Source organism: Podarcis pityusensis, assembly GCF_964106645.2.
Source record: "Podarcis pityusensis genome assembly, chromosome: 17".
Classification (NCBI taxonomy): domain Eukaryota; kingdom Metazoa; phylum Chordata; class Lepidosauria; order Squamata; family Lacertidae; genus Podarcis; species Podarcis pityusensis.
This window is the reverse complement of record NC_138042.1, coordinates 23,387,235-23,401,014: the sequence shown is the minus strand read 5'-3', so window position 1 is coordinate 23,401,014 and position 13,780 is coordinate 23,387,235. Positions and strand designations below refer to the sequence as shown.

The window sequence follows — 13,780 nt, the reverse complement described above, 5'->3', positions numbered from 1 at the left end:
TGCATTTGCCTTCCCGCTTGGAGCGGTACATATTTATCTACTTGCACTGTGTGCTTTTGAACTGCTAGGTTGGCAGGAGCAGGGACTGAGCAATGGGAGCTCACCCCATCGCGGGGATTCAAACCGCCGACCTTTTGATCGGCAAGCCCTAGGCTCTGTGGTTTAATCCACAGCACCCCCCGTGTCCCTGTAGCATATCGCCCTGCTAAATCTGGGGAGTTTACTTCTGTGCTCCAAATATATTTATAGGCTTCACTTGATGCTCCAAAGGTCTTTACAGACTTTGGGATTTCTGCAAGCGTAGTAGATTGCTCACTGTTGATACATTGAAAAGAATATAGGACATAGTTTCTTCTACTTGGTTGTTCTGGGCTCAAGTACATTAATTTACATCCAAGCCAGCAATAAAGTAGGCTGCTACCAGACAATTAACACAGTTTGAAAAAGAAATCCTGGATTACGCTGGGATAACTAGGGGTCTGGCTTTCAGCATTTATAGCTGGGTCTAGGAATCAGTGACAGGCCCTAAAGATTTCACAAGACCTATGTGAGGAAAGGAATGGGATATTACGTTTGAAATAGAGAACCGGAACTGGAGGTGGTACAAACAACATTATAAAAATATAAAGTGAAAGAGCAGTCCATAAATTTGTTATACAAGGAAATTGTCCCTAATGTGCCCTGGAATGTCTCCTGCATGTTGGCAGGGCTGGTAATAGACTGGGATGTAGATATGCATGTATTGGGCATTTCCTGTTTTCACACTTTTTGGATACTGATGTTTCAGGAAGCCAGCTCTGTTACAGGTCAGTAGACCCACCCTTCTCCACAATTGATGCTCATGCACACATAAACACACGCCTTGATTCAGACTTGAATAATAGACACTGAATCCACTAACAGCAGGCACAAGGTCTGTGATAGTGTGTAATGGGGGGAAATCAAGGAGTGAATGTAGATCAGTGATACCAAAGGGTACAGCAGATAGCGAAAAGCTAACAGAAAAGATAAAAGTTGCCTTTGGGCAGAAAAGAACACTTTTGAATCAGTTTGCTATATTTTTATTAACTTAGTTAGCAAAGCATTGACAATCTCCACCACCAGCATGCACCCAACTCTGGACACAGTGAGTTGGTTTTTGAGGTCTGCTCTGGAAAGAAAAGAGCAGATTGTGACTGGAACTTTATGTCCTTTTTTCAGAGGCACTTAGCCTTCGGTATGGACAAATTTACCTTGGCCTTCCAATTTGTCAAGGAAATGTGCTTTGTTTAATGATCTACACTGATGGAAAGGGGTTAAATAAACTTTGTTAAAATTATACATGCTCAGGGCTGTCTTAGTAAATGCTGCGCCGGGGTGCAGAGATCCGCCCGGTGCCCCCCCCCGGTTGCCCAGTCTCAGGCATGCAGGAGGGCGGAGCCAGCTGGCTGCCTCAGCATCTCGCTGGCTCAGTTGCCCCCAAACTCACGGCTCAGAGCCGCTTGCAGCAGAAGAGCCCGCCACAGCGCTCTGACCGATGGGCGGGCTTCCCTGGACTCAACTCTTGGGCCCCGGACTCTCAGCCTGGCATACCTGAGAGCCTGGCGCTCTGGGTGCCCTGGACCCAAGGCGCCTATGGGTAAGACGGCCCTGTACATGCTTAAAATTTTAGCTATATATATATTTCTAAATCTATCTCCTGGTATGTCCCACAGAGACATACCCTCTCCTGGTATGTCCCACAGAGGAACTTATGGTCTTCAAACAAAAACATCTGGAAGGTCCCAGGCCACAGAGAGGTTAGGCTGGCCTCAACTAGAGCCAGCGGTTTTTTGGCTGTGGCTCCAATCTGGTGGAATGCTCTGTCACAAGAAATTAGGGCCCTGCGGGACTTGACATCTTTCCGCAGGGCCTGCAAGACAGAGCTGTTCCACCAGGCCTTTGGTCAGGGCACAGCCTGACTTCCTCCTTTGGCAATCTTCACAGAACTTTAGCCTAATGGTTGTCATCAATTTGATTTGAATTAATTTTATAATGAAATGATTTTAGAATGTTGTACTATTTTATTGTTGTTAGCCGCCCTGAGCCTGGCTTTGGCTGGGGAGGGCGGGATGTAGATAATAATAATAATAATAATAATAATAATAATAAATTTTATCATCATCATCATCATCATCATTATCATCTATCATCTATCATCTATCACCTATCTATCTATATCTATCTATCTATCTATCTATCTATCTATCATCTATCTATCTATCATCTATCTATCTATCTATCTCTATCCATCATCTATCTATCTATCTATCTATCTATCTATCTATCTATCTATCTATCTATCTATCTATGCTAATATACATGGAACATTTACTAAACTGCTCGTGCACAACTTGCGTCCCCTTCAAATTTGTAAAGGATTCTGTCCTGTGTACCAAATGGCGAACCATTTACATTTTTGTTCTTTGCAGTATTTCTCTCATTGCCCACACCCATTTCAGTGAATGACGGCGGTGAACGATGACCTGGTGCTTTCATTGTAATCAGCAGGACTACCTCCGCACAGAGGAGCTTGGTGTGGATTGTAGTGTTTACTTTTAGGGCAACTGGGAACTTCTACTCCAGCTACAATCATAAAACAAGTTACACATATAGTATTACTGGAAGGTGTGGTTTCAAAACTTCTGCTTAAGTAAAAGGTAAAGGTAAAGGTACCCCTGCCCGTACGGGCCAGTCTTGCCAGACTCTAGGGTTGTGCGCTCATCTCACTCTATAGGCCGGGAGCCAGCGCTGTCCGCAGACACTTCCGGGTCACGTGGCCAGCGTGACAAGCTGCATCTGGCGAGCCAGCGCAGCACACGGAATGCCGTTTACCTTCCCGTTGGTAAGCGGTCCCTATTTATCTACTTGCACCCGGGGGTGCTTTCGAACTGCTAGGTTGGCAGGCGCTGGGACCGAACGACGGGAGCGCACCCCGCCGTGGGGATTCGAACCGCCGACCATGCGATCGGCAAGTCCTAGGCGCTGCGGTTTTACCCACAGCGCCACTCGCGTCCCACCCGTGTCCCTGCTGCTTAAGTAGCCTTATCCTAAAAAAATCTCTTGCTAGATGCCTAATTGATTATTATCATAATTGTTGCTATTTATTAAATCACAAGGCCATCTGCAATATAAAAACTCAAAAATATGTACCACAGTTACAAACAAAAGGAATACCTCTCCCACTGTTTGTTTAATTAGTCAAAGGCCTGGGAAAAGAGGAATGTTTTTGCCCGGCACCTGAAAATATGAAACAAAGGCACCAGGCAAATATAAATTACGAATACAAAAATTGTCCTTAGAATATTAAAAATTGTATCATGTTTGGCTCAGTAAAATTTCTTTAAAGGAAAGATTGTGAAGAACAACTATTTAACATAAAACAAGTGACTTATCTGTAATTGGAAATAATATTCTGATCCCTGTTACATACAGTGTTAATTTCTTGGTCTGTCATAAATAGCAGACATTTTCATATAACAACATCAGACCGGAGCCTGGAACAGCCATATTGTAAAATACTTATTTATGGAGATGAAAAGCATCTTATTATAATTAAGCAAAATATTTTAATCATATGCTCAATCTGATAATCTATTAAATACTGTTTTGATTAGTTTAATAATTAGGGCTTTACTTGTTTTTTCAAACATGCTAGAAATGTAATCAAAGGCAGTATTAATCCTTATAATTAAGTTTTAGTAGAGCAACAATCAGGATCAGGGTAGGATGTCGCATTCTTCTAAGACAATAATGGTCTACGTCTACATATACTGAAATATAAAATAATTAAGTCATGTATGATTTGCCCTATATTTTTCTTCATCGTGGAATTATAAGGCCTTTTTTTTTATCCTATTAGCTTTCTCAGCCTACTCTTGTTTGGCTCTTTTGAATTAGTTGATTATTTATTTACAGGCATATATACTACCCAATAAACAATAATTTATCATTTGATAATTTAATTTAATCATTTGTGTTTTAACATTATTTTACACCACTTTTCCGGCAAATTGGGTAAGATAAAAAAACACAAATTTTAACAATTTATTTATTTGACTTGGGTGTTGTACCATCTCAGAGGCACTGTGTGACTTGTTGTTGTTGTTTAGTCGTTTAGTCGTGTCCGACTCTTCGTGACCCCATGGACCAGAGCACGCCAGGCACTCCTGTCTTCCACTGCCTCCCGCAGTTTGGTCAGACTCATGTTTGTAGCTTCGAGAACACTGTCCAACCATCTTGTCCTCTGTCATCCCCTTCTCCTTGTGCCCTCCATCTTTCCCAACATCAGGGTCTGTATTGGAGCCTCAGCTTCACGATCTGTCCTTCCAGTGAGCATGTAGGCCTGATTTCCTTAAGAATGGATACGTTTGATCTTCTTGCAGTCCATGGGACTCTCAAGAGTCTCCTCCAGCACCATAATTCCAAAGCATCAATTCTTCGGCGATCAGCCTTCTTTATGGTCCAGCTCTCACTTCCATACATCACTACTGGGAAAACCATGGCTTTAACTATACGGACTGTGTGACTTACAGCTGTTTAAATTTCCCATTGAACTGAATGGGCATTGTGAGAGCTAAATGATTTTATAAATTAAATTGTCAACTGGAATCACTATATAGCCTTGAAATGGAATTGAGACATATTTGTTCCAAAGTGGGAAACTGATGTAAACCTACTAATTTTTTGCTTTGCATGAAAATAATGCTTGGCTTCAAATAGCTGGATATCTAAGAAATCTTAGTGATTCCAGACATCATGAAAGGCACGTATTGTACATTTATTACTAAAATCTCGATGCCCTATGTTGTCTATCTAGTCTGTGCTACAGTGCATTTGTGGAACTCTTTTATGAATGAGGGATTCCCCGTTGCTTTTAATGTTAGATGCAGCTTTACTCATGAGAAGGGCCCAAGCTTCAAATGGGAACATGCATTTGCATCTATCGGTGTGCAAAGCAAACAATTTTCAGACGCAACACTGCCATTCTTGATATGAGATTAACTGTGCATGTCTACTCAGAAGTAAGCCTCACTGAAGTTCAGTGGGACCTTAAAGGTAAAGGGACCCCTGACCATTAGGTCCAGTCGTGGCCGATTCTGGGGTTGCGGCGCTCATCTCGCTTTATTGGCCAAGGGAGCCGGCGTACAGCTTCCGGGTCATGTGGCCACATGACTAAGCTGCTTCTGGCAAACCAGAGCAGCGCACAGAAATGCCATTTACCTTCTCACCGGAGCTGTCCCTATTTACCTACTTGCACTTTGACGTGCTTTCAAACTGCTAGGTTGGGAGGAGCTGGGACAGAGCAACGGGAGCTCACCCCGTCGCGGGGATTCGAACCGCCGACTTTCTGATCGGCAAGTCCTAGGCTCTGTGTTTAACCCACAGCGCCACCCGTGACCCTTCAGTGGGACCTACACCTAGGTAAATGGCTATAACTATAAAGAAGCTCTGTAGCTCTAAAAAACAACCACCAAAAGAATAACTTTGGCTCCTGTTGTTATTATTTATTAAATTTGTATACCATCCAAACCTACAGATCTCAGTGGTTTGTAACATAAAATCACAATATAAAGAAAACACAAAATGTATAATAAAAACAAAGACAACTCAACAATCCCCCCTTCCACAACACATTTTAAAAGGGCATAGGATGTAAATCGGATCAGTCAAAGGCCTGGTTAAAGAGGAACGTTTTTGCCTGGCATCTAAAGGTGTATAATGAAGGTGCCAGGTGAACCACCCTGGGGAGAGCATTTCACAGACGGGGAGCCACTACAGAGAAGGCCCATTCTTGTGTTGCCACCATCCAGACATCACGCAGAGGAGGCACATGAAGAAAGGCTGATCTCCGGGTCTGCGTAGATTCATATGGAGAGAAGCAATCCTCTTAAACAGCTCTTTGTAAGAATGTATCTTATGGGGTGGAAGGTTTTTGTTTTGTTTTAGCTTTTCAATCCAATACAGTGGTACCTCGGGTTACCTACGCTTCAGGTTACAGAAACCCAGAAATAGTGCTTCAGGTTAAGAACTTTGCTTCAGGATGAGAACAGAAATCGGGCTCCGGCGGAGCGGCGGTAGCAGGAGGCCCCATTAGCTAAAGTGGTGCTTCAGGTTAAGAACAGTTTCAGGTTAAGAACGGACCTCCGGAACGAATTAAGTACTTAACCTGAGGTACTACTATAGAAGCTACAGATTCAAATACATATCGGGGTTTGGGCTCCCCCCCCCCTTAAACTTATGTTATGATGGAGGGAGGAGACAAAGGACTCGTCCTTACTCTCCTTGTCATGCAGTGGTAATTGGGACTTGTAAATTGAGCTAGAAATTCTAGAAATATATTCTAGAATACATTTGGTTCAATGTGCATATTATTTTTCAAAAGTCCAGAAATTCTAAAAACAGAACCCGATACACCTCCATTGGCTTGGACATATTTTGAACTTTAAAATGTGCACTGCTAAACAAAGCTACAATGTTGTTGCTATTTGCTCCTAAATAATTGTAGCAGTGTATGAAGCAAAGCTAACATTGCACTTCTATCAGTGTGGAGAACCTTTGGCCCTCCAGATATTGCAGAAATGCAGCTACTATCTTCCCTGGCCATTGGCCATGCTTGCTGTGGTTCATGGGAGTTGTAATATAAGTCTGGAATATAAGGCTAAAATCCAATGCAGTTACTTGCATGAGCTATATCAAAGTTTATTCCACCTAGAATGTGCCTGCAAAGCTATTTTAAGTTCTAGCTCTTCTCCATTTTTTTCTACCTTGTGAATATTTTTCTGTTGCCCAGAAATATGCTGGATGGGGCTTAAAAGTGCTAGGCTTTTATTTATTCAATTATTTTTTTCTTATAGGAATATCCATCCTGGAACCCAAATCATATCCATGTGGGTTTATTGGGTAGTTATTCATGCAGGCACTGATCAGACCCAGATCTGCTTTGTGGCCTCAGTCTAGCAGTACTGTCGTACCTCGGAAGTCGAACGCCTTGCGAGTCGAACGTTTTGGTTCCTGAATGCTGCAAACCCAGAAGTGAGTGTTCCAGTTCATGAATGTTCTTTGGAACCAGAACGTCAATTGTGGCTTCCAATTGGCTGCAGGAGCCACACATTGGTTCCTGAACGTTTTGGAAGTCAAACGGACTTCTGGAACGAATTCTGTTCGACTTCCGAGGTATGACTGTACTCAAACTAGAGTACTGAAAGCAGAGTTGTTAAAAAAACATAATTTGAGCTATATAGCTCTATAAAGTACATGGAACTTTAGAGTTCCAGTCTCTGCCCATTTTCCAGCATAACGTTTACATCCTTCTTGCTGGCACCCAGTTATTCCTCATCTTTCACTTGTGCATTTATGAGTTCTTAAAAAAAAATAGTGTATTTTGTTTGCCAAGTACTCCTATTCTAGTACCCTGTTATCTGGGTTCTCCATTTTCCATTTTCATCGGTCGTAGATCTGAGTTTCCTTTTGACTCATTTGTAGAATACATTAAACAGCACTGGGCCCAGCACTGGTCCTTGAGGAAACCTGGTGGATGGCTCCTTCCTCTCTGACAGTTCATTCATTGCCATCTGGAGCTATTGAATCAACTTGGATCCATCCCATGAAATCTCTTCGGGTTCAGAATTCTCAAGCAAGCTGATGAGTCAATCACTTGAACTTTTTTTCAAAGCAGTTTTTGATAGTTGCCTGCTACCATATTCAATGCTTCATCTGGGAAAATCGGGCGGTAATGTTTTAGTCTTAACGATTCCTACTTTCAAATATTCCCGATTCATTGGTATAAGAGGTTCATTTAACAAGCCTTGAAGATCTAGGATTAATCAAGAATGTTTTAGTATTTAACTACTGACATTAAGATGAAAAGCAACTCGTCTACCAGGACGTGCTCTTATTAAGTGAAAGAACAAGAATTCCCATTTGCCCACTTCAAGCTGTGATCTCCTGAGATGTACTGAGCTAAGCAGGGTCATTCTGGGTCACTATTTAGATACAAGATTGCTAGAGAAAGCTGAAACGCCACGGGAAATATTGGCAATTCAGAAAGTGAAACATACCTTCTGAGCTCGTATTGAACCAATCAATATTGTTAAGGGCTGCTGTATAGCTGGGATGGGAGATATAAATGTAACATAGGCTTTGCCCATCTGTACCTTTTTACAAGTAGAGCTAAGCATCTAGACATCGAACTTTCCTCTTCTTCAGAATAATTGTTTAATTCTTACCTACATTTTCCATTTATTTTTCCCACGTTGTCCGAATTAACTTCACTTCCTGCCTTTAAGATGCATTTATGTCATATTGCTTCTAAAATGTTACATGGCGAATGCTGGAGGAAAAAAATTCTTTTGGCAGGGATCTAAACATCCTGGGCATAAGCAGAAGCCATTTCTGTGCATGCGTTTGTGGCCATTGTTTCTTCTAATCCTATACTTGTTGCTGTTATTTATTAAATGTTCCCTCTGGAATGTCTCTCAGTCATCAAAAACAGCTTGTGGAAGGAAGAGTGAGGAGCTAAAGGATGAAAATTGGGTGGATTCTGGCATTCTGTATGCAACTGTTAGGATCCGTCTTTTTTAAAAAAAAAAAACCTGGACATTTTAACTTATATATTTCCTTAGACTCTGTGTGTAAATATATATTTCCTTTTTTCTCATACATAGGGTTTTTGAAATAATATTTTTTATTAGTTTTCAATCACAAACCAATAATAGCCTCATTATAACAATACTGATTTATAATACAATTATTAATAACAATCTTTCAAATACCGAATTATGTAATTTTGGTAAAGTGGCCTCCCACGTGCTAGATTAGATAAATTGATTATTTGCTTTATTTCTGCGTTCCAAAATCTTATTGATTTCCATTGCATTCCAGTCATCATCATAACCCCCCATACAACAACTGCGATATTAATAACTTCTATTCGTGTTGACACATTAAATGATTCATAAAATTGCAAGTGAGGAACTCAAACTATATCCTTGTTCTTCCTGTGTGTGGCAGTTACCGGTATTCTGTCAGTGATGTTTCTTCCTGTCCTTGTAAGATGTTATGGCTTTCTTTCCCATGGTTGTTGCTGTTATCCACCATGCCTTGGGCGGAGCTGATATCCCATTATTGTTCCAGAAATTTATCCATTGCTCCGTGCTTCATTGTTTTTCAACTTAACAACAGCTGCAAAAGTCACTCTGTCCCCAATGTATGTAAATATATATTTCAACCGCTCCCCCCCCCATGCCATATATATAATATATGCAGACAAAATTAAATCTCCCCATATCTGATTTCCAAGCCTTAGGATGACTGAGGATTGAAACTTGCCGTATTTTTCTGTGTATAAGACAAGGGTTTTTTATTTTAAAATATTGTTAAAAATTTGGGGTTGTCTTATACAGGGTAGTGCATGGGGGGGCGGGCGATTGTTGGCAGCCATGAGTAGGAGATATACAGTGGCGATTGGGCAGGTGACTGGTGTATGCGCCAAGGGCTGTTTGGGATTGGCTGTTGTTGCGGCAATTGGGTGGGCGATTTCTGGCTGCTGTTGGCGATTGGGCAGACGATGGTTGTCTTCTGTGAGGCATGCGATTGGCAGCTGCGTTCAGGCGGGTGACCGATTGCCAAGCTCAACAAGTCTGGGCATTCCCCCATAAAAAAAGCTTAATAACTCTGGGAAGTCTCCCACCATTTTCTTAATTTGAAGTCCCAAAAAATAGGGGGCGTGTTATACACAGAAAAATACAGTATTTCTTTTTGCCTTGAAAGCAACTTGAAAGGAATTGTGGTTGAACATCAAGTGGTGTTTCCCACAGCTGATTTTTGAAAGTTAACCGTGGTTAGCTATGGCTAGTAAACCATGACCTACAGTTTGGATCAAAGAACAAGCTGCTTTTAAGGGAAAACAAAAAGTCCTATTTCTATCTGCAGAGGAAGAGGAAGGGGAAGTATATGTTGCCATGGTTTGCTGTGGCTTGTGCTAAACCATGGTTTAGTGTGACAAATGAAGACTGCATACAGAGTGCACTAGAGAACACCCTTTACTGTTAATGGTATCTGTTATGAAAATATAGGGCAGGAGAAATTTTAGCGCAGTTACAAGTTTTACACTTTATATAAAAGAAGACTGCACAAATTAAAACTAAACTGACACCGTATTCTGTACTTGCTGCTGATTTTTTCTCGAATACTTACACATGGTCATAAACAAAACTGTGAATGGCAAAATCTTTCTATGATTTAGACTGTTTTACAAATCTAACTTTAAACAGCCCCTGTATTGTCATTGCAGGCCCCTCCCCCCACAGTGACCCTGGACTTAAGGTCCCAAATGATCAGGGCCTTCATATGGGTAAAAGCAACTTAAAAAGGGGAAAACCCTTTTAAGTTACCCATCCTTTGTGATGAGACACAAATGGGGAGGGGGAGAGACATTCCACATGGAGGGGGCTGTTTTAGGAATGATATTTCAATCCTTTTACTTCCAAATTACTGGCTTGACTTTCAGTTGCAGTCCAAAAAAAAATCACATAAGGTAAATTAGTTCGCTCCACATTGAAAGTAGATTTCGCCCATCTGCTTGGTAGGAGAACTTTGCAGGTGGATGAGAGACAAACTTGCTTTCATGTGTTCAGCAGTCTCCATATTTAACTTTCAAAGGGCAGTAGTTTCTTTTCTCCATTCCTCTATTCATGGTGTTCAGCTGAGGTTGCTGAGCAGCCTTTTTGAATATCAAATAGGCTATTGATAGTCCCATTCAGATTCCGAAAAAAAAGAAAAGCTATTACTGGAATAGGGAGGTATTTTAAAATAGAAGAAGTTCTGAATTAGCAAAATAGAGCAGCGTATCAGTTTGGCTTTGAAAATATGAGCATGTTTTATTGCAATTTATTGCAATTTGGTTTAATTCTCCCCACCCTAGCAATGTGGTCAAGCTTTTTTTTGCTTTTTGTACACATACCTCTTTATTTACAGTAGGAACACAATAGGATTATTGCAGTTATATTATGGAAATTATACTATCATGTATTGTTCTTTTTATCCATTTGGATATCTACCCTGTTGCCTCCTTGGGGCTCATGGAAGACCAAAATCTTCGCAGTACAATATCTGATAGAAAGAGCATGTGAACAATTGCACACCAGTTAGGTCTCTAATGCAGGCTTTGGGCCTGTCAGAGATAATCAGTTTTTTACTAGAACCCCAAGATCTACCAGTGAGAGTCAGGTGCCAAAGATTCGTAGTTAGGATGGGAGAACAAGGTGTCTTTGAAGACTTCTTGAGCTTGGGAATTTCTTTTCAATACCAGAGCTGAACTGACCTTGCAATCTTTGCACACAAACATCCGCTCCTGGTGTGCTTTCTGTTCATTTGAGCAGCCTAATTTTGGTGGGAAAGTAATTTTGTTACTTTTGTTGCTTAAAAAGAAAAATGGGAGTCGGAAATCCTTGCTGCTTTACTACAAATCATCCCAAGATCTACAGGTAGATTCCAATTTAACTTCTGCAACACCCCAGTTCTCATGTATTTCTAAACCTCTTCGCGCCACTTTACGAAATAAGTGATAAAATTCACTTGGGCTGTAATCATAGACAGCCTTATACAGAGACCGGGGAAGCACAAATGCAGGCAGAAGTTTTTGCTTATGTTTATATGGTGTTTAGTCTTCACCCACCTGAGCAGGCAAGCAATAAATGCTGATTTCTACTGGGTGATTGACATTCAAAACCACTTTAAGATTGTGACCTTTGCTATGGGAAACTTGTCTTACCACTGGTTTTAAGTGGTGCTATTCATATATCTCTTCTATAGGGGATGATAAGTTACATTCTTCAGGGGAGCAAGCTCTTACCTGACGGAATGCCTGGTTTTAATAATTATTTTAACTGCACGTTGAATCTAGCAGGAGTAAACGCCCATCTGTATTTAGGTATTTGTAATTTTGAGAGAGATATTGCTGAGGTGAACCCTCTCCCATTGTCCTTTATTGCTAGGTGTTTATTCATCTCACTCACGTGGCATTCATTTTATTTTTTTTGCACTGGCTTTGGCTACAGAATAATATCCATATTCATTCTGTAAGACGTGTTAAATATCTCTAATGCAATTAGAACAGGTGTCAGCAGACTTTTTCAGCAGGGGGCCGGTGCACTGTCCCTCAGACCTTGTGGAGCGCTGGACTATATTCTGAAGGGGAAAAAAGAATGAATTCCTATGCCCACAAATAACCCAGAGATGCATTTTAAATAAAAGGACACATTCTACTTATGTAAAAACACACTGATCCCTGGACTGTCCAAGGGCTGGATTTAGAAGGCGATTGGCCCGGATCCGGCCCCCGGGCCTTAGTTTGCCATGAATTAGAACTTTGTATGTATGTTCTTTTATATATGCATTTGCAGGAATAATTATTTTCCAATCTTCACTGTGCGAGGGAATACTTAAGAATGTCTTCTCTATAACAGGACACTACAAGCATAGAAAAACTGGCAAACTGTTGCGAAGACATGTAAGTATCTCTGTTTTGATGTGCTAAAGGCTTAATGGGGGGGCTATACAGTTAAAGATTGTCTATTTAGGAAACTCTGAAGGCACCAATGAAAGCCTTGCATGCCCTGTTTTGCCGTGATTCGTATGACCCTTTAGCGAAAAACAACACCAGACTATTCTTTCCTATCTAAAGCCATCAAAACTCCCTTTTCAAAGCACAGGCTCTAGAGAAAGTTTCTGTTTTGTTGGCAAACACTGTGCAGATCACGAGGGCTGCCGTAGCTTTAAGGCTGCCTTTGGTTGATACAGATGCAGTGCGTGCTTCTCATAGTTAAATCTCATCTGCATGCTGCAGTGAAAGGAAAGCTGCTCTTGTAGTGGCTGGGATGCAATTCATCAGAGTCAAGTAATGGCTCCCCAGCCAACCTGCATTGTTCTCGTTGACTGAAGTGCACCATGGGAATGCTGTCTTTCACTAATAATGCTGTCGTCTGTAGATCGAGACCCCGAAAGCCATGGCAGCAGACCTTCTCAGAAGTTTTTGGCACTCGCTGGAAGATCCTGTGGTTTATTCCTTTCAGGCAAAGGCGACCACTGAGAGTTCCCCACCACTTTGCCAATCACGTCTAAACAGATGGATGGTGGGCACAGATGGGTCCTCCATGCTGGAAGTGTGTTGCAGGTTTTGTGATAATAGAACCATGACAGTCCTCAAGCCAATTAAAATCTACCCACCAATCTTAGACGTCACAATGTGCCCCAGGCTTTATTTTAATAATAATGATCTTGATTCCGTATTGGGATTAAATGCACATTTCTCTGTTTACTTTTAAAGTGTACTTACTTTCAAATTAGCTTTTTAGAGGAATTACTTTAATATTTGAGGTTAATAACAAACACAGCTGATGTACAAAGTTATGAACAAAATTGTTTTTATATTGGACAGTGTGATATGTTTTACATAGATGAATAGGTTTCAAAAGTGTCTTGTCTGCCTTGAATTTTTTCATTCTTTTTTTTTTAATCAATAATACTTACTAGATTATGTGGCAAGACCCTTTTCCTGCTTACCTGGCTTAAAATCCACAAAGTTGTCTTTTATTTATGATGCATGATATCAGTTGAACGGTTCATCTCTTGAAAAGGGTGGCATTTTAACACTGGGCTTTTTTTAAAGCAAGGGCAATTTTGTGTCTTATGTCCTCAGTTTTATATATTTTAAAAGTGTCTATTGTTCCTATGTAAAAGCAAAGCAGAAGAATTCAGCCCA

General features: G+C 40.9%; 1 protein-coding gene across 3 annotated transcripts in view; it reads left to right on the top strand.

Moving 5' to 3' along the window:
* The window catches only part of ZDHHC21 (zDHHC palmitoyltransferase 21), a 39,915-nt gene extending 26,386 nt beyond the window's left edge, over positions 1–13,529 (top strand). For all 3 annotated transcript variants that reach the window (XM_080987935.1, XM_080987934.1, XM_080987933.1), the window contains 2 exons: positions 12,486–12,529; positions 13,008–13,529. In XM_080987935.1, coding sequence (XP_080844061.1) covers positions 12,486–12,529; positions 13,008–13,140 — 177 coding nt within the window. In that variant the 3' untranslated portion in view covers positions 13,141–13,529. The remainder of the gene's footprint in view (positions 1–12,485; positions 12,530–13,007) is intronic.
* Positions 13,530–13,780: the final 251 nt, after the last annotated feature.